This window comes from Capricornis sumatraensis, chromosome 7 (assembly GCF_032405125.1).
Source record: "Capricornis sumatraensis isolate serow.1 chromosome 7, serow.2, whole genome shotgun sequence".
NCBI lineage: Eukaryota > Metazoa > Chordata > Mammalia > Artiodactyla > Bovidae > Capricornis > Capricornis sumatraensis.
Genome location: NC_091075.1, coordinates 27,746,399 through 27,771,585, shown reverse-complemented (window position 1 = coordinate 27,771,585; position 25,187 = coordinate 27,746,399). Strand labels below are relative to the sequence as shown.

The window sequence follows — 25,187 nt, the reverse complement described above, 5'->3', positions numbered from 1 at the left end:
CGTGTGGGCTTTCTCTAGTTGCTGTGCATGGGTTTCTCCTTGCAGCGGCTCCTCTTCTGGAGCACGGGCTCTAGAGCACGGAGGCTTCAGCAGCTGCAGCTCAGCGCTCTGGAGCACAGGCACAGTCGTTACAGCTCATGTGGTTAGTTACCCCACGGCATGTGGAATTTTCTCAGACCAGAGATTGAACCCGTGTCCCCTGCACTGGAAGGTGGATTCTTAAGCACTGGACCACCAGGGAAATCCATCAAAAGCTTTTTAAAATAATCTAGCCTGAAAAACAGGTTTCCCTGGTGGCTGAAAAATTAATTTTGTAATCAAAATAATTTACCATCATTATTTAAATTAAGAAATTATATTAAAGTCTTAAGTCCTCAGTGCTTGCCTTAGAACCACAAAGGGCATCACACACACACAAAAGGACAGAGATGGATCCACATTCCAAAAGACATCAATGTTTGAATTTATCAATCAAACCCAGGAATTCTGGAATGGGTTGCCTTTTCCTTCTCCAGAGGATCTTCCTGACCCAGGGACTGAACTCATGTCTTCTGCATTGGCAGGTGGATTCTTTACCACTGAGCCACCACAGAAGCCCCTTATCAATCCAATACTTCTTTCTTCCTAAAATCACTATATTCCTTTGAAATAATTAAAGTGAATATAAAAGCTGTAAATAGAAGGTAACTTCCCATTCAGAAAATTCTGTTAGATTTAAAGGAGATTTAGGATACTTGCCTCCACAAATAAGCAGGCAATAAATCAGAAAGACACTGATATAAACATATAGTAATAAAACTGGAAGGTCAGAAGGCACATTCTGAAGAACACAATCTTGTAAATAAAAGAATATAGATTTACTAATAGGGTAATATTCTCAAGTAATGCTTGTTTGAGGCTTAGAAAATTATATTTTATTTTACATATTTAACTCATGCAAAATTAAAAAAATGCTTTCTTATGAGTACTTATCACTTAATTCAAAAAGTTTTAAAAAATTCACAACAGAAATAAAATGAAATTTCCTTCCAATTCAAATATTCTATGAAACATCTCACTTTCTCCTGATTTTTCCTTAAAACTAAGGAAAAAAAAAAAAAGATGATATTAGTGTGGCACAGAGTTCACTGTAGATTCAGTGCTGTTTTCTTTATCCTGCTTTTCTTCTTCATGTGTTGAATCTAGTTCATGCCTATTTTCCTCCTCACTGGAATCACTGTTTAATCCACCTTCAACTCTGGCGAATTTCTTGTCATGTGAACAACTTTCACAGGCTTGGTCTGTGGGAACAGCTCCTTTCCTCTGGGGTAAAATAGTGAAAAATGCTTCTTGCCAGTCTCTTGTCTCCAGGTATTCCAGAATAATCTCAAACACTGCAACAAAGACAAACTCTGTATGTTTCTTAGCCTAGCTCATCACAGTGCTGTATACTTTAAAATACATTGCTTTTGTGTTAAGAGTGCTAGTATGTCCTAATAACTACTTTGTTCTTATTACTTTCTTCTCTTGTATTAGCTGTCACAGCTATGTCCCAAGGCTCTCAAGGCTGCTACTTTGTAGCTTTTCCTCATATCCTTTCTTAAGCCCTCAGAAGTTTACCATTTTCCATTGTCAATTATAATTACTAGACAGAGGACCCCTCTTTTGTTTCCTTCTTATTCTTTATTCCTTCCGTATCTTTATCCTTTATATGCTAACAACCCCCCCCAAAAAAAAGTTGGGGGGGGGCTAACATTAATCTAAATTTCTTCTAGCTTTCCACTCACTCTGGGGAGTGTCTTGCCTTCTTTTTTTTTTTTAAATACTGTCCCTCCAAGTTCCTCTCACTTTAACACATTGATGAAAGGGTAAATTTGCATTACTTTATGATAGAAAAGGAATCCATTATATATCAAAAGTCTTGGAAGAGGTTCATTCCTTGAATCAATAAATTCATTTCTATAACTCCCTAGAGCCTGCTACAGAGAAATTTTTAAAACCCAATTAATAGTTGTGTACTAACAAAAATCTCTACTGAAAAAAATTTCAAAAAGCAAAACTCCAGGCAAAGACTTAAGTCTGAGGATATCTATTATAATATTTACAATAGTAAAAAGAAAAACATGTCAACAACTGAAGAATGGCTGTATTATTGTATTGATATATTCAGATGAAGAAAAAATTACACAGCCATTAACAGTGATTCAATAAATATAAATGGAGGGAAAACACCCCACATTTATAACATTTTATGTAATAGAGTAAGAATTCAATTATATAATAAAGGATATGTATGCATAGAAAAAGAACTTGGAGAAACACCAAAAACTTACTATGAAGTATTTCAGGGTAGTGAATAACACCTACTTATTTTTCTTTACACATTTTTATACCTTCAGAACTTTCTAAAATATGCATGTATCAAACAAATCATAAATGACTACATTTTAATTTTCCAAAGGTATATATTTTCTATTTTTACAAAATGTAAAAAGGAGGTTATTTTTTCACAATGTTCACTCAGGTAAATTTTTAGCTTATAAGCTTATAGCTTACCATGATTAACTGCCAAAACTTTTCTACTATTCATCTTCACAAAATTCCCAAGGGGAAGCTGTGCATGATCAATTCCATGATCTGATGCTTGTTTATACGTGAGTCCCTAAAACAAAGACATCATCACCTGGACTAGAACATTACATTATTTAAAGTTAAACTCTATGATAGAATAGATAATTTTTAGGAAAGACTTTAGTTCAGAGAATATAATCTGAATTTGTGTGTGTATATTTAACAGCTAATTTGAAAACATTCTCTTGATAATCAACATAGTCAGAATGTTGCTGGTATTTATTTTAACCAAACGAGGAAACCAAAGACATTATGCTGTCTATCCTGTCACAAAGTTTGTCAGTGGCAGAATCAAAGGAAAAACCTGGCTCATGCCTCCTGACTCAAGCAGCTTCTCATCACTCCACACTGCCTTTTTCTCAGCTTAAAGTATTCAAACTGAATTCTTATAGAAGCATCATCACTCTTCTCATGAATCTGAAAGAGAACTGTTTCAATTATATAGCACTAAGAGGCACAAGTGGCAAAAACTGATGAGATAAAAACCTGAATGAAAAAAATTTCCTATTGTCTATAAATTTTATTTTTTCATTTCTGTCAATTAAAAGAATGCTGAATTATGAAAAAAAACAAAAAACAAAAAAACCCAAAAAATCCCAAACCCAACCTTAGCATGGTAGCATGGGAGAATAAAAAGCTTTAGAAAGAAAATCAACTTAAATCCTGTCTTAGGACTTTGTTTTAATGAAATGTAAATATTTTAGAAATTCTATTAATGTTGCACTTAATTTATGTGTGAGAAACACAAAAGTAAGCAAATAATATAACTTTCAGTGGAATAATACTTATTGGATGCATGAATTTTAACTTAAAAAAAAAAAGAATGCTGAGTATGAATTTTCTTCTCAAAATTAAAATCCTTAAAGCCTGGGTCTAATCAGGACTAAAAGAGCCCAAAGACATAACACAGGAGGAAAAAGAGCTAAATTTCTCAACTAACAATTTGCATTTTCAAAAAATAATTATTCATTTATTGGCCACTCCATGTTGCACAGCTTGTGGGATCTGATAGTTCCCCAAACACAGATTAAACCCAGGCCCTTGGAAGCAAGAGCACAGAGTCCTAACCACAGGATTGCCAGAGGAATTACCAATAGTCTGCATATTTTAGAGGCCAATATTTGATAACAGATCAAGTCAGGTCTTTTTGAAAACAAAATTGTTTTAGTTCAGAGAAACATACAACATCAAAGAAAAAAACTGGTTCTACAGAAATAAGAAAATAGACTTTTTCTAAGAAAAAAATAAAAAGGCTAAAGATCATTCTGATAAAATTCCCTACGATGCTATAGAGCTGTACTGTCCAACTGTAGCCACATGTGACTACCTAAACTTATTATACTTTTTAAAAACTCAATTTCTCAATCATACTATGTACAACTCCTGCTCAACCAGCTAATGGGTTACCATACTGCAACACGATGATATAAATACTTCCAACAATGCATAAAATTTTCCTGCACAGTGGTGCTATATGAGAATAATGAATTACTGTGCATTATTCAGCTGACATTTTAGCAGATACTTAACTAAATAAGTTGAGCACAATGCAACATAGCTGGAAAAATACAAAATAATGTTTTCTTTTAGAAATTGTATTTCTGTAATTTTTCATTTGAATGAGGGTAAGGAGGTGGGAAGAGACAAAAGTACAAATTAAAGAGGACAGATAACACATCCCATATAATCACATATTTGAAAATGGGCATGAGTTTACCAATTTGGATATAAATTTTGGTATAATATAAATTTTACCAGCAGCCTAGAAATTGATTAGCAAAAGCAGCATTTATCAATACAGAAAATCATTTAAGCACATGGGCTCCAGAGCAATCTGGAGTTTCAAGTGTCTACTATTATTATTGATTTTAGATTTAATTTTTATGTGCCTCTGGTTCCTCATCTGTAGACTGTGCATACTAACAGCACTGACTTCACTGGGTTGCCATAAGGATAAAGCAAGCTAACATATGTGAAATGCTTTGCTTGGATAGAAAGGTGACTGAAATACCACTGTACTCAGTAAACACAAGCTCTCAGTATTTACTATCAAGAAAATTAACATTACTATCAAGAACACTGGTACAGTAATTTTTTCAAGTATCAGCAAAAGCAAAAATAAAAACTTAATAGTATGTACCTTGTGATGGTTGTGATCTACTAATCCTCCAATCACATAGGCCTTTGATTCATCTAATTCCTTTAATACATTAGGTGAATCTGATGTAAGATAAATCAGGTCTTCTTTCTGTATGAATTCACTATAGTGCTCTGGTTTGATATGGATATCCTTTAAAACACAAAGAGAAAGATGCTATTAATTAATAGGATTTTGTGAAAATTGGCTAAAAATGATTATTTTCTTTTCCCTAGACAAACCCACCCAAAAAACACACGACAGGAAGTCTGAAAGAATATTATAACAATGTATTATTTAGAACCTATCACTCCAACATCTTTTCACCTCACATCTCAATTATTTAAGTAGCCTCCTGATGCTATTTCCACCTCTAGCCTCAGATCCCTCCAATTTACTTCCTCACATGGCTGGGGGAATCGTTTTCTGAAAACACTACTCTCGATGTTTCATATTTATCTGTAGGTTAAAATTCAAGCTCCTTAACTTAGTAACTCTCACCTCAATATAGCACCAATCTATCTTGCTAACTTCCTGTTCCAACAAAACAAATGCATTTTTGTTATATATTTGCTCACATTGTTCTCCAGCCAAGAATGCCTTCTCCAATTACTTCCTTCTCCATTTATATGAATCATCAAAAAGAAAGGGCTTACAGATTTAATAATTTTCATGTATCTACTTCCACAAAAATAGACATTTGAAATCTTCTTTACCAAAACTATCAGGTCAGAGGTACAAGGCTGAACAACAGTAGGCAGAATTTTGCAAACTACACCAAAAGAAAAAAGGAAGATATATCACAAGGTTTAGATGGCACTTCTCAATAATTTTTGTGGAAATAAAAAAATGAAGCAGGAGACCTCTCACCTGAGTGTATATAGCCTATTGATTAACAAGCAGCCATTTTCTGGAAAATGATATATGACAAATATGATGCCTATGCTTAATAAAGGCCCCAAGAGGAATATGCATAATTAGAAACTTGTGAACTCATATGTCTCTGGAAAACTGGTGGTATAAAATAATAAATTCTATAAGCCATAAAATAACTGAAAGTATGCCTATTCTAACTCATTACAGTATTTCTTAGGAAAACAGGCATGAACATAAAACTTGGTAAATATACTATACTTCAGAACTTATAAAGACTTTTGAAAATGTTTTATACTATAGACAATAAAATTAAAAAAATGCAATCATTACAGGATTAATGAGTGAGACAGGGAAAGTCTGTCACAGTGAGAACTGGCTTGGAGAAAGGGGAAAAGTATAAGAATAACCCACCATTTCTCTGAGTAGAATAAGATTAAGGTTCCTTAGGGATTGGTACTAAAGCCCACCTATTAGTTATCTTTGCAAATGACAGAGTAGTTTAGTTCAACAGAAAAAAAAAAAGTGAGCCACATACGTAATTTGAATCCTTCTAGTAGCCACATTAAAAAATTACAAGGGGCTTCCCTGGTGGTCCCGTGGTTAAGAATCCACCTTGCAATGCAGGGTGTGTAAGTTTGATCCTGGTCTGGGAAGATCCCACATGCTATGGAACAGCTAAGCCCATGCACCATGACTACTGAGCCCCAAAGCTGCAACTACTGAAGCCCTAGTGCCGAGCGCCTGCGCTCTGCAACAGGAGAAGTCACTGCAATGAGAAGCCTGCACACTGCAGCTAGAGAGTAGTCCCCGCTCACCACAACCAGAGAAAGCCCGGGCATGCAACGAAGACCCAGCACAGCCAAAAATAAACAAATAAGACAATTTAAAAAGTGACAAGAAATGCATGAAATTGATTTTAACAATACATTGTATTCAACACAATAGACCTTAAATGTTCCCATTTCAACTTATAATAAATGCGTTTTTTTTTTCCATTTCAAGCAGGTATTTTACATTCTTTCTCTTTTTTGTACTATCTTTGAAATCCAATGTTTATTTGACATTTATAGTACATCTCAAATCAGACCAGTTACACTTCAAGAGTTCAACAGCCATGTGTGGAGAGTGGACACCAGAGGGTATAGAACCGATTTAGAAGAAAACAAGTACATTTCCAAATTTTAGAGTGACTTCACTTTTATAAATAATGTATAGCCAGTTTGCTGGGTTGAGATTGCATATAGACTTTTAAATTCTTTCCTTCTTTAAAAAATATGTTTAAAGTTGGCAGTAAAATAGCAAGTGAGATTTCATGAAAGAAGGTACAAACTATATCTCAAGTCTCTTAGCTTCTCTCCTTGGTAAACTTAGACTTAAGTACAGTGATACACAGGGTTTGGAGCTGCTGACTCATATTTGTTAGCACTATGTAGAACTCAGGTAAAAAATGTAGACCTTTAAGCCTAAAAATACTTTATATTATATGAGTTAATCGATTTTAGTTACCTTCCAGTTGACCCATCCTTTGTCATTTTCATCCATGTTCTTTTTCAGCTGGCCTCCATGACTTGTCAAATAAAACTGATAAAGAGATTGGGAGGCATAGAAAAAGAGACTGAAAGACTATTAAAGTCAATATTTTATTTCCTCACACACTAATTTGAATATCAATAAAACAAAATATTTTCGTTCTGGAAAAAATTTATGACATTAACTTAAAAATTAATTTATGGCTTTAAACATGGCAAGATTTATCTTTGATAGAAATGTGTATTTTTGTGCATCTCCTAACCCACTAACTTCTGTATTCCACCTACATTTTCATTCCGTTTTCTAAGGAGTTATAATCTGCCTCTTGGTTAATGATCACTTTTCTATAAAATTCCTGCTTCCATGTCAAGTTTCCCTTCCCCTTCTTTTGCCACTACTGTTATTTTTTACTAGTCCAAAGTCTTCATAATTTTGCTTTGACCTTAAACCCTGAAACCTATTAGAAATCTAATCAAGGGTGAAAATAGTCTAAAATATGAAAATATAATATTACTATCACTTGATAAAAAGAAAATATGTAACCAAAATTTTAACAAGATTTTCTAGTTTTTAACATCAGTGAGCCAGAGTTAATTTTTAGCTCACTTAGAATTAAAACAATAAGGAAAATGACCCTGCTCTTACAAGCAGTCAATTAGTCTCACATATCACTCCCTCAATCCTTCAAAATTATCAGTGACTCAAAATCCTTTTAAGTAGAGAAAATCTGGCCAACAGGCACAATGGCACGTATCAGCCAGGGGCAGTTCCCCTACTCCCCAGAAAGGAAGGACTGAGAGCTGAGAAACTGGTATGAAAATATGCGTGTGTCCTTTAATGATGATGTTCAACTACACAACAATGAACAGGTCAAGGTGTATAGGACTGATGATGACTGGATACAGTGTGTCTGAAAATAATGTATAAAAACATTTAAAATATTCAATTTTTGTAGAAAAATAGAACATTTTCCCAAAGAGACATTTAGCTCATTAAAAAATATTACCTGTAAGACTCATTCTTGTAAAGAAAATCAGGATTATCTATGCCTTTTCTGAAGGAAGATATAAAAGGAAATTGGAAGTTTGTTTAAATTCCTCAAACATACCTGCACAGGATGCAGTGCTCGTCGATTTTCTGCATAACATCGTTGAATCTGCTTATGAAGTTTTTTAATGTCCTATAAAAGAGTGCAATTTTTAAAGTAATATTTTCAAAATTACCTGTGGCCGTTTCATAATCCGAGTGGAACAGAATAAGGAAGGATAACTAGATAGGTACATTTCTTCTTTGGAAATACAAGTCCTTTCTGATTAATTTCCATTCAATTTCCTAACATTATTTAAATAATTAATATAAGTCAATACTCTGTAAGTGACCCATAATTTCATATTTTGTATCCACTTAAAATATTAAGTTCATGAAAACTTTCACTCTTCTTAGGAGACAACAAAAGAAAAAAATAAAACTCTAAGAGCCATAGTATTAAAATTTTCACAAGTTACAAAAGTTTGGAAAGTAATTAAAACATAGTAGCATTGTTTAAACAACCAAATTTCTCAAACTATTAATTAATCCTCTTAAGCCAATCATATTTTTCCCCCTCCTTTCAGTTAGGATTAATAACAAAACCCCCCACAGCTCTTTACGATTAGTATACAGTTACTGAGTTTCATAACCTATTATAGCACCTGTCTTTCCCTCTGTCTATACATATACATATAAATAAAAGCAACTTATTAGCTATTTAATACTTTAATATAGGGCCACAGATTTTGAAAAGCTTAATTTAGGAAGCATTTTTTAAGGAAAAATTAAAAAAACATTTTTTTTAATCTAAAAGTTTTTTTCTGGCCACTCTGTGCAGCATGTGGGATCTTAGCTCCCAAGCAGGGATCAAACCTGTACCCCCCACATTGGAAGTGAGGCGTTTTAACCACTGGACCACCAGGCAAGTCCCAACTTAGGATGCATTAAAGCTGGTTTGGTGGTGCTGACTTCTCTTAGCTTTTGCTTGTCTGTAAAGCTTTTGATTCTCTGCTGAATCTGAATGAGAGCCTTACTGGGTGGAATACACATTCCTAAACTCTAACAACAGAAGATGAGAAAGAGAAATCAAGGAAACAGTCCCATTTACCATCTCATCAAAAACAATAAAATACCAGGAATTAACCTACCCAAGGAGGGAAAAGACCTGGATGCAGAAAACGAGAAGATACTGATGACTGAAATCAAAGATGTGTGACACAAACAGATGGAGAGATAATATACCATGTTCTTTGACTGGAAGAATCCATACTGTGAAAATGACTACACTCCCCAAAGTAATCTACAAATTCAATGCAATCCCTATTGAATTATCAATGGCATTTGCCACAGAATTAGAACCAAAAAACTTTACAGTTTGCATGGAAAAACAAAAGATCCTGGAGAGCCAAAACAATCTTGAGAAGGAAAAACACAGCTGGTGGAATCAGGCTCCCTGACTTCAGGTTATACTACAAAGCTACAGTCATCAAAACAGTATGGCACTGGCACATAGACAGACATAGTGATCAATGGAATGGGACAGAAAGCCCAGAAATAAACCCATGCACCTATCATCAACTCATCTATGATGAAGGAAGCAAGAGTGCATGATGGAGAGAAGACAATCCCTTCCATATGTGGTTCTGGGAAAACTGAATAGCTATAAGAAAAAGAATGAAATAAAACACTTCCAAAAAACATACACAAAAATAAACTCAAAATGGATTAAACAGCTAAATGTAAGGCTAGGTAGTATAAAACTCCGAGAGGAAAATATTGACAGAACACTCTTTGACATAAATCACAGCAAGATCTTTTCCAATCCACCTCCTAAAGTAATGAAAATAGAAACAAAAATAAACAAACAGGACCTAATTAAACTTAAACGCTTTTGCACAGCAAAGGAAACCATAAACAAAAAAGGCAGCCCTCAGAATGGGAGAAAATATTTGCAAAAGAAGCAATTGACAAGGGATTAATCTCAAAAAAAAAACAGAACAGCTCTTGCAGCTCAATATCAAAACAAACTACTCAAAAGATGGGCAGAAGATCTAAACAGACATTTCTCCAGAGAAGACATATAGATGGCAAAAAACACATGAAAAGATGCTCAACATCACTAATTATTAGAGAAATGCAAATCAAAACTACAATGAGGTATCATCTCACACCTGTCAGAATGGCCATCATCAAAAAAATCTACAAACAATAAACGCTGAAGACGATGTAGAGAAAAAGAAATCCTCCTACACTGTTGGTGGGAACATAAACTGGAATAGCTACTATGGAGAACAGTATGGAGGTTCCTTAAAAAACTAAAAATAGAATTACCATATGATCCAGCAATCCCATTCCTGGGCATACATTCAGAGAAAACCATAATTCAAAAATATACATATATCCCAATGTTCACTGCAGCACTATTTACAATTTACAATAGGACATGCGAGCAACAGAAATATACATCAACAGATGAATGAATAAAGATGTGGTACATACATACAATAGAATGTTACTCAGCCATAAAAGGAAAGAAATTGGGTCTTTTGTAGTGATGTGGATGAACCTAGAGTCTGTCATACAGAGTGAAGTAAGAAAAAGAGAAAAACAAGTATTACATATTAATGCATATATAAGGAATCTAGAAAAATGGCACTGGTGAACCTATTTGCAGGGCAGGAATAGAAGACACAGATATGAAAAACGGACTTGTGGACACAGCGGGAAGGAGAGCGTGAAACTGAGAGAGTGGCACTCACATACATATACGACCACGTGTGAAACGGGTACCTGGTGGGACGCTGTCGTGTAAACACAAGGGGCTCAGCCCGGTGTTCTGTGATGACCTAGACAGGCGGATGGACGGTTCAAGAGGGAGGGGATACACATATACATATAGCTGACTCACACTGCTGTACACTAGAAACTAATACAACATTTTAAAGCAATTATACTCCAGTTAAGAAAAAAAAGAAGCACAGTATATTTATATAATGGAATACTACTCAGCCATAAAAAAGAAATCATGCTATTTACAGCAGCATGGATGGACTTGGAGAGACTATCATACTAAGTGAAGTGAGTCAGACAGAAAGACAAATGCGTGTCGCTTCCATGTGAATCTAAAAATATGGCATAAATGGACCTGTCCACAAAACAGAAACAGACTGACAGAGAATAGACTTGTTCTTGCCAAGGGGTGAGAGAGAGACAACTGGGAATCTGGGATTTAGCAGATGCAAACTACTACACACAGAATGGATAACAACAAGGTACAACTGTATAGCACAGCTAACCATATTCAGTATCTTGTAATAAATCATAATGGAAAAGAATATGAGAAAGGATAAATGTGTATATATATACATATATATATAAATGCATAACTGAGTCACTTTACAACAGAAACTAACACAACACTGTAAATCAACTATACTTCAATAAAATAGTTTAACAAACACACACACAAGAAACCAACAAAATAGCCTAGAGATGGAAGCAACATAAATGTCCACTGACAACAGATGAATGAATAAGCAAAAAGTGGTTTATATATACACTAAAATAGTATTCAACCTTAAAACATAAGGGAATTCTGACACACACAATGCAGGGGCTTCCTAAGTGGCACAATGGTGAAGGATCCGCCAGTCAATGTGGGAGACATGGGCTCCATCCTTGGGTCAGGAAGATCCCCTGGAGTAAGAAATGGCCACCCACTCCATTATTCTTGCCTGAGAAATCCCATGGACAGAGGAGCCTGGTGGGCTATAGTCCAGGGGTTACAGAGAGTTAGACATGAATGAACAACTGAGCACAGCACAGTGAAGACATAATGCTCAGTGAGAAAAAATCTGTCACAAAAGTAGGATTCCACTTATATAAGATACACAGAGTAGACAAAATCATAGAGACAGAAAGTAGAATGGCCATGCCAAGGGATGTGGGAAGGGGAATGGAAATGGTTGTTCAATGGGTATAGAGTTTTAGTTTTGCAAGATGGAAAAGAGTTCTGGAGATTGGCTGCACAACATAAGTGTACTTAGCACTACTGAACTGTATACTTAAAAGTGGTTAAGATGGTAAACTTTGTTATGCACATTAAAAACCACAATTAAAAAGAAAAAAAGATGCATTTTAGTACATAAATTATATCAAAGTAATATTACATATTAAAGCAAGAGTTATTCAACCTAGTTCAGCTACAGGATTTTTCTGACAATGATTCATGATACCTTTAATACCATCAAGCTGTCAAAACTGCAGTCAATGATAAGGCGGAGTGGGCTGTGAACAACATCTCTTCGAATACGTTTTCTGTCACTTCCATCTGAATTTGACTCAGGTTGACACTGTCGCTCTAATTGCTTTCTCTTGCGTTTTTCCTTCCGCTTTTGTCTAAAATTAGTAATTGAAAGCAACTTTTTATTATTTGGATATTTACAAAACTCTTCTAAACAAAGAAAAAATTATTTTAAAATCAGTAGGCTAAATCATAAAAAACTGCCACTTCTATGGATCAAAAATTGTCAAATACCAGAAATTTTAGATAGTCTAAAAGTTTTACATAATAAATGAGTCTGCAAAAGCAAAATTTTTTTACACAGATCTGAACTATAAGTTCATTTATTATTGGTAGCATGTTATATGGGACTTCCCTGGTAACTCAGCTGGTAAAGAATCCACCTGCAATGTGGGAGACCTGGGTTCAAGGTTCGATCCCTGGGTTGGGAAGATCCCCTGAAAGAAGACAGCATGGCAACCCACTCTAGTATTCTTGTCTGGAAAATTCCAATGTCAGAGGAGCCTGGTGGGCTATAGTTCATGGGTTCACAAAGAGTCAGATACAACCTGAGTGACTAAGTACAGCACAGCACACAGCCCATTATATGTACTTAGAAGACTTTTAAAATACTGAGTTTGAGAGTTGTAAAAAATTTTACTTTTATCATTTCCCTACATGATTTTCAAGCAACAATTATAACCATATATAAAAAAAGTAAAATTGTTATTCAACATAGATTCAGACATCCTAGCCATAGCAGGCAGAAAGAAAAAGAAATAAAATGAATCCAAATTGGAAATGTAAACTGTCATTGCAGATAACACAATGTTGTATACAAAAAATCCCAAGGATGCTAAAAGAAAATAACGAGCTCAACAATGAATTTGGCAAAGTTGTAGAATACAAAATTAATACACAGAAACCGATTGCATTTCTACACAACAAAACATCAAAAAGAGAAATTAAGGAAATAGTCCCATTTTACCATCTCATCAAAAGAATAAAATGCCAGGAATAAACCAACCTAAGGAGACAAAAGACCTAAACTCTGAAAACTATAAAACACTGATGAAAGAAATTGAAGATTACACAAACAGATACAAAGATATACCATGTTCTTGGATTAGAAGAATTAATATTGTGAAAATGACCATATTATGCAAGCAATCTATAGATTCAGTGCAATTTCTATCAAAATATCAATGGCATTTCTCACAGAACTAGAACAAAATTTTTTGAATCTTGTATGGAAACACAGAAGACCCTGAATAGCCAAAATAATCCTGAGAAAAAAGAATGAAGCTGGAGGAATCATCTTCCCTGACTTCAGACTATACTACAAAGCTATAGTCATCAATACAGCATCACACTGGCACAAAAATAGAGGCACATACATCAATGAAACAGACAGAAAACCCAGAAACATATCGATTAATATCAATTAATCTATGACAAAGGAAGAAAAGAGTACAGGAAGAAAGACAGTCTCTTCAGTAAGTGGTCTTGGGAAAACAGAATAGCTACAAGGAAAACAATGAAACTAGAACACTCCCTAACACCATATACAAAAATAAACTCAAAATGGATTAAAGACCTAAATGTAAGGCCAGACACTATAAAAAAATATAGGCAGAATACTCTGATATACATCACAGCAAAATCTTTTCTGATCCATCTCCCAGAGTAACAAAAGTAAAAACAAAAATAAACTTAAAAGCTTTGCACAGAAAAAGAAACCATCAACAAAATTAAAATACAACATATGGGCAGGGAGTAAATATTTGCAAATGATGTAACTAACAAGGATTTGCTTCCAAAATAAATAAAAAGCTCATACAGCTTAATATTAAAACAAAACAACCCAAATGAAAATTGAGCAGAAGACCTAAACAGACATTTCTCCAAAGAAAACATACAGATGGCCAATAGGCACATGAAAAGGAGCTCAATGTTGCTTTGGAGAAATGCAAATCAAAACTACAATGAACTATCATATCACCTCACACCAGTCAGTATGGCCATCATCAAAATGTCTATGAATAACAACTGCTGGAGAGGATGAAGAGAAAAGCAAGCCCTCCTACATTGTTGTTGAGAATGTGAATTTGTGCAGCCACTACAGAAAACAGTATAGAGATTCCTTAAAAAACTGAAAATAGAGTTACCATATGGTCCAGCAATCCCACTCCTGGGCATATAGCCAGAGAAAACTCTAATTAAAAAAGATACATACACCCCCAACATTCACAGAAGCACTGTTTACAAAAACCAACACACAGAAGGATCTAAATGTTCGCTGACAAATGAATGGAGAAAGAAGATGTGGTATATATACACAATGCAATGTTACTCAGCTATAAGCAAGAATGAAATAATGCCATTTGCAGCAGCATGGATGGATCTAGAGATTATCATAATAAGTGAAGTAACTCAGACAAATATGATATCACTTACATGTGGAATCTAAAAAAAGTGATATAAATAAAGTTATTTACAAAACAGCAGTAGACACACAGACACAGAAAAGAAACTTATGGTTACAAGAGTGGATAGTAAGGGAGTGGGAAGATAGGAGTTTGGGATTAACATACACATTCTGTGCTCAGTCACTTTAGCTGTGTCCAACTCACTGCAACCCTAAAGACTATAGTCTGCCAGGCTCCTCTGTCCATGGGATTCTCCAGGCAAGAATACTGGAGTGGGTTGCCATGTCCTTCTCCAGGGGATCTTCCCAACCCAGGGATCAAACCCGTGTCTTTCACATGTTCTGCATTGGGAGGCGGGTTCTTTACCACTAGCACCACCAACAAGGACCTACTGTATCACACAAGGAACTATATTCAATGTTTTATAATCATCTATAAGATGATTATAAAAGAATCTGAAAAAGTATGTATGTATATGCATATATGGGGCTTCCCTGGTGGCTCAGATGGGAAAGAATCTGTCTGCAATATGGGAGACCCAAGTTTGACCCCTGGGTCGGGAAGCTCCCCTGGAGAAGAAAACGGCAATTCACTCCAGTACTCTCGCCTGGAGAATTCCATTGACGGAGGAGCATGGCAGACTACAGTCCATGGGGTCGCACAGTTGGATACAACTGAGCAACTAACATTTTCACTTTCATATATATATAAATATATATGACTGAGTCACTTTCCTGTACACCTAAAACTAACACAACATTGTGAATTAACTATGAAAAATAAACTGTTAGTTGCTCAGTCGTGTCTGATTCTTTGTGACCCCATGGACTGCAGTGCGCCAGGCTCCTCTGTCTGTGGAATTCCTCCAGTCAAGAATACTAGAGTGGGTAGCCATTCCCTTCTCCAAGGGATCTTCCTAACCCAGGGATCAAGCCCAGGTTTCCTGCATTGCAGGCGGATTCTTTACCCTCTGAGCTACTAGGGAAGCCCATAAAAATAAAATGAAGAAAAAAGTGTTAGTCACTCAGTAGTGCCTGACTCTTTGCAACCCCAAGGACTGCAGCCCACCAGCCTCCTCTGTCCATGGAATTCCCCGGGCAAGAACACTGGAGTGGGACCCAATCCCTTCTCCAGGGAATCTTCCCAACCCAGGGATCAAACCCAGGTCTCTCACATTGCAGGCAGATTCTTTATCACCTGAGCCACCAGGGAAGCCCTTCAATAAAAATAAAAGTTCTTTTTTAAGAAAAGGCTGCTCCCTTTTTTTTTTTAAGTAAAATTATGAAAAAAAAAAAAAAACTCAGGTTTTTCTCTCATCTACATCAACAACTGATTTTCTAATAAATTTTGTCCTTCTACAATAACAGCTTAAGCCTAACTGCTCTTACCAAAACCTGCAATAGTTCTAGCAAAATCAATGTTAGGCCCAAATTTGACCTTTCTGAGATGATTATTTTTGTTCCATATCTAGGACATGGATGCTAACTATATTCTTTTTATAAACTGGTTACTTTAGAAATTGGGGTGCTACTCACGATAGGTGTGGGTGAGAAAAGTGTATTGTGTAAATTCAGCAACACTGCTAAAAAAAAAAACAACTTAAAACAGTTTTAGTAGCCAACTGACAAACTGAGCTAACAATATGTACAGTCCCAATTTAATTAACATAATTACTACTGCATAATTATGTAACTGCATAATTACTATACTGAAGGTCCAACATTCCATATCTCTAAATAGGGGTAGAATATATGCATTTTGATACATACTTGCGGAGTTCTCGTTGTTCTTCCCATTGTCTCTGTTTCATTAGCTTCTTCATTTGCCGTTTAGATATTGGTTGAAACTTTTCACTTAATCCTGGCTTCTGATTTTCCTCTCCATCTTCACTTAAGTTTTGCTGTCTTTCAACATTACAAGTCTCACTAAATGCTGGCAACATTTCAGATGACATTATTTGATGCCTCTGAAAAATTGAGAAGCAACTCTGGCGTGAACAGATGATTTACAACCAAAAAAAAAAGACCAAAGGATGTGATTAAAATGAAACCATATTAGTAATGAAAAAAGTGCAAATTTAGGCAATCAATCGTCATTTACTGGCAAAGATCATTTGATGAAATTGGATATTTTCATACACTATTGGCAGCATAGCACAATTTTTTCAGAAGGCTATGTTTGAAGAGATTTAAAATGTTGATACTCTTTCTTACAATAATTTATTTCCTTAGAATTCCTGTAAATTAATTAGAAATATAAACAAAATTAATGGAAAAGAATACATGTATTACTGCTATTTTTAACAATAAAAAGTTAGAATGTCACCAAATGGGGACTAAATATAAATTACAGTTCACCTATAACACTGGATTGGAATACTAAGCAGCCAAGAAAAATGTTTCTCAATACTATTTAGCAATAAAGGGAAATAATTGTTAAATAAGAAAATCAAAACAAAAAATGCTCAATTTTGTTTATATATATATATATACACACACACACATATATACACACGTTTTAATTCTGACCCACCCATGACTTTTTGCATTTTTCAAATATAATGAAAATATAGTTTTATAAAAGAAAAATGTATTATTTTTTTAAAGAGATGGAAAGCACATTTTTGTACTTGTCTTTAATACTGTCACACAGGAAAAATGCTAATTTCACTATCTGGGTGGACACTCAACAATTGGTTTTTGACAAAAGGTATGCTATACATTTCTAAATTTTGAACAGTACAGAAAACAAATTGAGTTGCCCCCCAACATATTTCATTATAAATATGTAATTATAAATTTTTCACTTAAGTCACAGCTGAAAAACAAAATATGTAAACTGACTCTCTAATCAGCTGTGGAATACTCAGGGCCATCTAAAACATCTTACTTAGATTTAACCACCCACATCTTTAAGGGTCTTCTCTGGTAGTTCAGTTGGTATAGAATCTGCCTGCAGTGTAGGAGACCCAGGTTTGATCTGTGTGTCAGGAAGAGCCCCTGGAGAAGGAAATGGCAACCCACTCCAGCATTCTTGCCTGGAAACTAAAGTCCCACGGACAGAGGATTCTGGTGGGCCACAGTCCATGGGGGCACAAGAGTCAGACATGACTTAGCAACTAAACCACAACCCACATCTTTACATCCACTGTCTAGAGCTAAACTTGCCTTTAGAGCAGGGAAAATGATAAAAATACTGAAATATCTTTTCTCTTTAATTATTAACACCAAAGCTTAAGAATGTGTTCTTTATCCCTATCAAAGACTAAGCATGAAGTCTGCAAATATTCTATCAGTCTTACACAAAAATGGGTAATTCTTCCCTTTCACAGAGATAGCTAACAAGTCTGTGCAGAGAAGCCAACATCTAAAAGGAAAAAGAACAACTGCCACAATTCAGAGACTGGAAAGAAAAAAACGTCACAGAACATAATTTGAGCAGCGGTTTTATTATATGGTTCTTGCCTTCTTTAAACATGCAATGATGTAATAGGACATATGGGGTGCCTAAGAAAAGTTAGAAAGTTTACCAAATTTTGACTGCAAGACAAGAAATTTTAAGATGTATGATTTAGGGTCCAGAGCAAAGCCCTGACATTTTACTACACTGAAAAATTACTAAGAGGGGAAAGAATCATCTAGGAATACAAGTAAGAGTTCACAAGTTTTCTTTATGCCACCAACCAAACACTTTTTTCCGCTGGATCATAGAAAAAACAAGAGAGTTCCAGAAAAACATCTATTTCTGCTTTATTGACTATGCCAAAGCCTTTGACTGTGTGGATCACAATAAACTGTGGAAAATTCTGAAAGAGATGGGAATACCAGACCACCTGACCTGCCTCTTGAGAAACCTGTATGCAGGTCAGGAAGCAGCAGTTAGAACTGGACATGGAACAACAGACTGGTTCCAAATAGGAAAAGGAGTACGTCAAGGCTGTATACTCTCACCCTGGTTATTTAACTTCTGTGCAGAGTACATCATGAGAAACGCTGGGCTGGAGGAAGCACAAGCTGGAATCAAGATTGCTGGGAGAAATATCAATAACCTCAGATATGCAGATGACACCACCCTTATGGCAAAAAGTAAAGAAGAACTAAAAAGCCTCTTGATGAAAGTGAAAGAGGAGAGTGAAAAAGTTGGCTTAAAGCTCGACATTCAAAAAATGAAGATCATGGGCATCCAGCCCCATCACTTCATGGGAAATAGATGGGGAAACAATAGCTGACTTTATTTTTCTGGGCTCCAAAATCACTGCAGATGGTGACTGGAGCCATGAAATTAAAAGACGCTTACTCCTTGGAAGGAAAGTTATGACCAATCTAGATAGCAGAGACATTACTTTGCCAACAAAGGTCCATCTAGTCAAGGCTATGGTTTTTCCAGTGGTCATGTATGGATGTGAGAGTTGGACTATAAAGCTAGCTGAGTGCCGAAGAATTGATGCTTTTGAACTGTGGTGTTGGAGAAGACTCTTGAGAGTCCCTTGGACTGCAAGGAGATCCAACCAGTCCATCCTAAAGGAAATCAGTCCTGGGTGTTCACTGGAAGGACTGATGCTAAAGCTGAAACTCCAATACTTTGGCCACCTGATTCGAAGAGCTGACTCATTGGAAAAGACTTTGATGCTGGGAAAGACTGAGGGCAGGAGGAGGGGGATGACAGAGGATGAGATGGTTGGATGGCATCGCTGATTCAATGGACATGGGTTTGGGTGAACTCCAGGAGTTGGTGACGGACAGGGAGGCCTGGCGTGCTGCGGTTCATGGGGTCACAAAGAGTCGGACACAACTGAGCGAGTGAACTGAACTGAAACATTTCTTTTAAGGGAGATCATCTCCTAGAAATGACAACTCAACTTTGACTCTCCACTGAAAACTCCACTCGGCAGGGCTAGCTAACATCTGCTTTTGCCCAACATTACATTGGCAACACTAACATAGTGCCGAGCACTTAGTAGATGCTTATTATGTATAGGTAGAACAAATAAATGAGTGAATATGATATTATAAAGGACTTCTAAGAGTAATGAAAATTGTAACATCAAACACTTATTCATTCTTACTATACTTAATACAAGGTTATTATCTAATTTACTCTTAAAAAACCCTGCGGGGTAGTCATATATGCCTACTTTGCAGAGGAAGAGGTACAAAGATTACTTGCCCAAAGTTACAAAGCTATTCTACAATTCCTAAGAAACAAGGCACCTACAGCAAACGTTGCACAAAACAGGTCTTCAAAATACTCATTGAATGAAATAATGGAGCAAAGATTCAAGCCCACATCCAACTCTACTGTGTTCTAGAAATCCAAAGTCTTATTTAGAAAACGGGAATTTCCAAACAATATTAAAGAGCTGTGTTGCTTTCACCCACCTGCTGTTGAAAGGCTCGGAGAAGACCTGTGTCACCAAAAGATAACGGAGGGGAAAAACCCTTTGGTTCTACTTGTATACCAATGCACCAAAAAAAAAAAAAAATCAGGAAACTTCCTAGGGATCACTGCCGAAAGTCTATGTCTGTGACATCCTGCCTTCCAAGCTTGCAACACATGACAATGGCAGATAAAATATTAAAAGGGGAAACAAAAAAAGTATACCCTTTCTCGAAATCAAAATTAAGAACAAGGTCTGCTGTGTAAAGACAGCTGAGAGTTTTCCTATCTTTAAAGAGAAAAATAATAATACAAGACAGAGGATGGGAGACAGATGGAAGGCAATTTAAGATGAACCCTTAAATTGGTGTTAGGGGTGAGTTTCCTCTTTCCAAGAAAAAAGCATAACAACAGGTAAAATTAAAGATAGCTTATACAAAGTTGACTACTTGGGGGAAACAGACACCAGCCTCTTGGCTACAACCTAGGCCCAGCTATGAGGTGACATATGAATGTACAATAATATGACTGAAATTCTCAACCACATATATAGGCTCTGCTATTGGCCTGAAGCACTGAAAAGGGTCATGGGGTGGAAGAAACCACAAAATCAGTAGTAGACAGAGGCAGTTTGGAAAGGAAAGCTATAATTCCATTCCAAATGAGTCTGCAAAGCAAAATTATAAAAGGACAGGAAATGAGGGGGAAAAAAGAGTTAATGAAGAATAATAACCATAAAAACAAAAATTGAGAAATTGATACACAAAAACGGGCATAAAAATAGCAAAACAAGAATTCATTAAAAAAAAAAAAGCCAATTTGGAAACCAGGAAGTGAAGTCATAAAAATTTCAACATATGAGGCAAACTCCAGATTACTTGGAGTCTAAGAGGTAATTGATGAATTAGAAGACAACCTCACAATCTGATTCAGAGTTCAGACAGAAAAATAAAACGAAAAAAATCGTATGTCTGAGCATTTAAAAAATGTAACAGCTTGAGAGAAACATAGGCCAAAAAGGTAACTGGAGGTAAATGTAGAACCTTGAGTGCATTCATTAACTTTTTTTAATCTAGAAAATAAGGTTACTATTCAATTTAAGAAACAGGAGACAGAGGGAACACAGTAAGCCTGAAAAGATAAGAAAAATTTTAAACATACATTGTGATTCCTAGGATCACTTTTATTTCCTTCCCCAAAATAAACACATGAATAAAAATTAGCAATGAATATATCCAACACAATATAGAAAACATAAGCTAAACCTGCCCATTAAGCTAAATGTGCGGGCTTCCCAGGTGGCGCTAGTGGTTAAAAAAAAAAAAAAAAAAAACACCTGCCGGCCAATGCACGTGGGTTCCATCCCTGGGTCAGGAAGATTCCTTGGAGGAGTGCATGGCAACCTACTCCAGTATCCTTGCCTGGAGAATCCTCGCACAGAGGAAACTGGGCTACAGTCCACAGGGTCGCAAACTGTCAGACACAACTGAAGCGACTTGCCATGGAGGAACACAAGCCAAACGTGCGGCCTTTAAGGCACAATTAAAAATCAGAGGAAACAAATTGCTTTCTTCATGAAATTGATTAATATTGTAGGAGAGAATATTTCTATCATCAGTGGCATCGTTTTTCACTAGTTTCCTACGATGGTCAAAAGAGCAAGTGTTGACTGGCTCTAGACTGAAAATTTTTAATATAACAAAGTACAGCAAAGTTTTACAACTCATGCACACCAGGGGGAGCTTTCGCGTTTCCCAAGAAGTCCAAGTTAAATTTAATTTGCTTATCACTGCATACCAATATTTTTTAAAAGCCTATCAAATACAAAGGTCATGAGCTTGTCAAAATCATTATCACTGCTATTTTAAAAGTTATTTCCAATTAAGAAAAAGGAATGTAGTAAAAGAAAATTTTTTAAAGCTCTGAATAAGCTAGATACATTGCAGGGAATGATGCAATGATCAAGCATCAAATGATGCTAGATTGAGATCCTTTCATTACGGCTTTCAACACACTTTACAAACACATGTACCAACTCCTGCTGCCTGTAACATACAGTAAGCATTTAACTATGCACTAGTTTGTTCAGATTAACCTGTTAAGTAAAATATAAACACCATGGCAGATTTGCATTCTTCCCTCACATGCAGTGCTATTCACAGCACACTTTAATTCATTCACCAGGTTCAACCAACTTTGTAGCAATTACAGAAATAATTGTGCCAAATTTAGTTTACTTGAGCACTGAATTGTTTTAAATGGTTCATTTAGTTAGATATAGATTATCTAGTGGTTTTATGAAACTAACTATGGATAAAGATGACTAAGGCAATTTTGTGTGGGATAGATAGATTAAAAAAATTGTATCTCTATTATCCTTGTATTTCCACTTCTTACCACAACTCCTGGCAGGGAGAATACACATCATGAGTTGTGACTGGCCGAAAGTTAAAAAAAACAACTCACAGCTTTATTGATTGGGCTAAAGTCTTAATAATTTATAACATAGTCTCCTTTTCAGAAACATCCAAAGGAATGTCGAAATAACCGGAGAACGGAATTAAATGACCTAACGGTGGTAAAGAAGGAATACCCTTTTTTAAAACGCGCGGGCCAGATTTGCAATAACGATCAGTTCAGCTGTGAGGTCCCTTAGGCAGAGGCCTGGGCCATGATGGGGAAAGGCGGAGGATTTATAACAAACAAAAAAAGCGAGAAATATGCCGTTGCTATCCTCTGTGTATCTCTAGAAAAATTCCTGAATTTAAACACAAAATGTTTCAGGGAAATTCGGTAACACCTCGGAATTCTTAAAACAGTCCTCAGCTCACCACGGTGGGGCCTACCAGCACCTGCGGCAACTTTCCCCTGGCCTCTTCCCACATTTCACAGCGCTGAGAGACATCAGCCCTCGTAGGAAAAATGAGGAAAATGAGGGAAAACGAGGTTTAAAGACGAAAAGCGACTTGCCCACGGTCTCTTGCCAATAACTGGCACAACCACAACTCGTTTTCCGGCCTTTCAGAATCCAAATTTCCCTCTCCTTTCATTCTTGGGTAGCGAACACACTTCACATACTAGGACCCGTATCTTGACCCCCAAACAGAAGTCGACAGCAAGAGGTCCTATACTAGTGAGCAGAGCCGAGCCCGACTCTCGCCTCCATGTCACACACGCGCGCGGACGCACTCCAGAGGCGGGGTTAATTTGCAGCCGACGAATCAGAAAGCTGTTTGGCGAGCCGAAGGGGCGCGCTCTCTCTGACGTCACTTCCTTCCGGAGCTGGTCTTTGCTACCATTTTCCATTATCCCACTTACCTCTTCCCCGGAAGCCCTATTCCTAGTGGAAGGCGGGATCGGCACGCGCTCCTTTTGCTCCCGGATTATATCAAAAGGTAGACGAGCGCAAGCCTCCGCGCCAAGAAACTTACCGAACAGAGGAGTTGTCGGGGAATCTGATAACCTTTCAGAAAGCTTTTTGTAGTGGTGTTTACCACTCTAGAAGGTCCTCTTTCGGAAACTTCAACTCCCAGAGGCAGAGCCGGTAGCTACACGTAGAAGGCTACGGAGGTTACGTCTTTCGTCAGCCCACTGCGCCAATTCCGGACCCGCAGTGGGAGAAAGGGGCGGGGTTTGTGTGGGGCGGGGTCTGGTGTTAGGTTTTCTGGAGTGGGAGGTGTTTGAGTAATAATACCTGTTTTTCCAATTCAAGGCAGGCATACACCTGCAGGCATTTATTCATATGTCCTCGTGGGCGTGGAGAGGGATGTTAAAACATTCCTACTCTTAAAAATGGCCAACACGAATAAAGGGCTTATAATTCTTCCATGTTTGAGATGAGAGGAAAGCATCTCTTGCCTGAATTATTTGTATTTCTAATACAGGAGGTTTTCAGTATCACATAATTTTACACAACTCAAGTGGAAAATTAGATTTTAAAAGTGAGTCAAGCTCCCAATAAGAGGTAATTAAATCTAGAATGTTTACGCCTTTTCTTCCATATAACCATAAGTCTTACTCTCCATTCATTCCTTGAGCTATTTTTCATATACTGTTTTGTAAGACATCGGGTGACGTTTCATTGTTTATAATGCCTGACTTTACTATGTAACCTTTTTGATATATATATAGATCAAGTCACCTAAGGGAGAGCTGTAACATAATCCGGTTGATGGTCATTTTCTATTTAGTTTTTAATTTGGTCCTACTTCTAATAAGTGATTATTGCAGAATTCGAAGATAAGAGTGATGTTTGAATCAGTGAATAGAAGACTGCCGTCTCAGTATGGAAAGAACTCTGGAGTGATTTATACTTGATATTTGAAAACATTCTAACATGTTTAAAGGTTTCTGTGAATAGGAAATTCCAGACTTGACTTTTCTGAAAGAATTAAAATGTCTGTAAATTTAGTTACAAAACTGAAGTCACTCTTGCTTTAAAGAGTCGAATTTTACTTGAAAAACTGTCACTGCAACATGGTTGTAGGCCACTCTCTGTTTCCTCATTATGTCAAGTCCAAAAGATCTTTTAACTAAGAATTGGCAAGGAAGTCTGGATCCATTTCTGATCTGTTAGTAGGGCATCTTTTTTCAGCTACCATATCAGGCCAAAGAGTAGCTGAAGGAGGATTAGTAATTGGATATTTAGCCCTTCACATGTAGGTCATTAAGCTCAGGCTGGCATAGTGATGTGCCAGAACTTTCAACAGCTGTTCAGTTGCCCCTCAGGGATCTGTTTTGTGAATAATAATATATTTTTCAGAGCTAATACCTGATACCCTTATTAAAACAAAAATTTTAAGCTACTTAAAAAACCCTCATATGTTTTCTTTTGACATAGCCATTTAACTTTATAGTCATAGGGTGTGAAATTTAAAATGGTTCTAGTATCATCCAAAGAAAGCACTAGCAAAAAATG

The 25,187-nt window shown here is 36.3% G+C and overlaps 1 protein-coding gene across 1 annotated transcript; it reads right to left on the bottom strand.

Moving 5' to 3' along the window:
• Positions 1-982: 982 nt before the first annotated feature.
• On the bottom strand, positions 983-23,814 carry TRMT10A (tRNA methyltransferase 10A). The gene is made up of 8 exons (XM_068975483.1): positions 23,701-23,814; positions 16,663-16,859; positions 12,418-12,580; positions 8,262-8,333; positions 7,130-7,204; positions 4,751-4,900; positions 2,536-2,641; positions 983-1,373 (listed from the first exon to the last, which is right to left on the bottom strand). The coding sequence occupies exons 2-8, from the start codon at positions 16,845-16,847 to the stop codon at positions 1,108-1,110; spliced, it is 1,017 nt and encodes a 338-aa protein (XP_068831584.1). The 5' UTR covers positions 16,848-16,859; positions 23,701-23,814; the 3' UTR covers positions 983-1,107.
• Between the last annotated feature and the right edge of the window lie 1,373 nt (positions 23,815-25,187).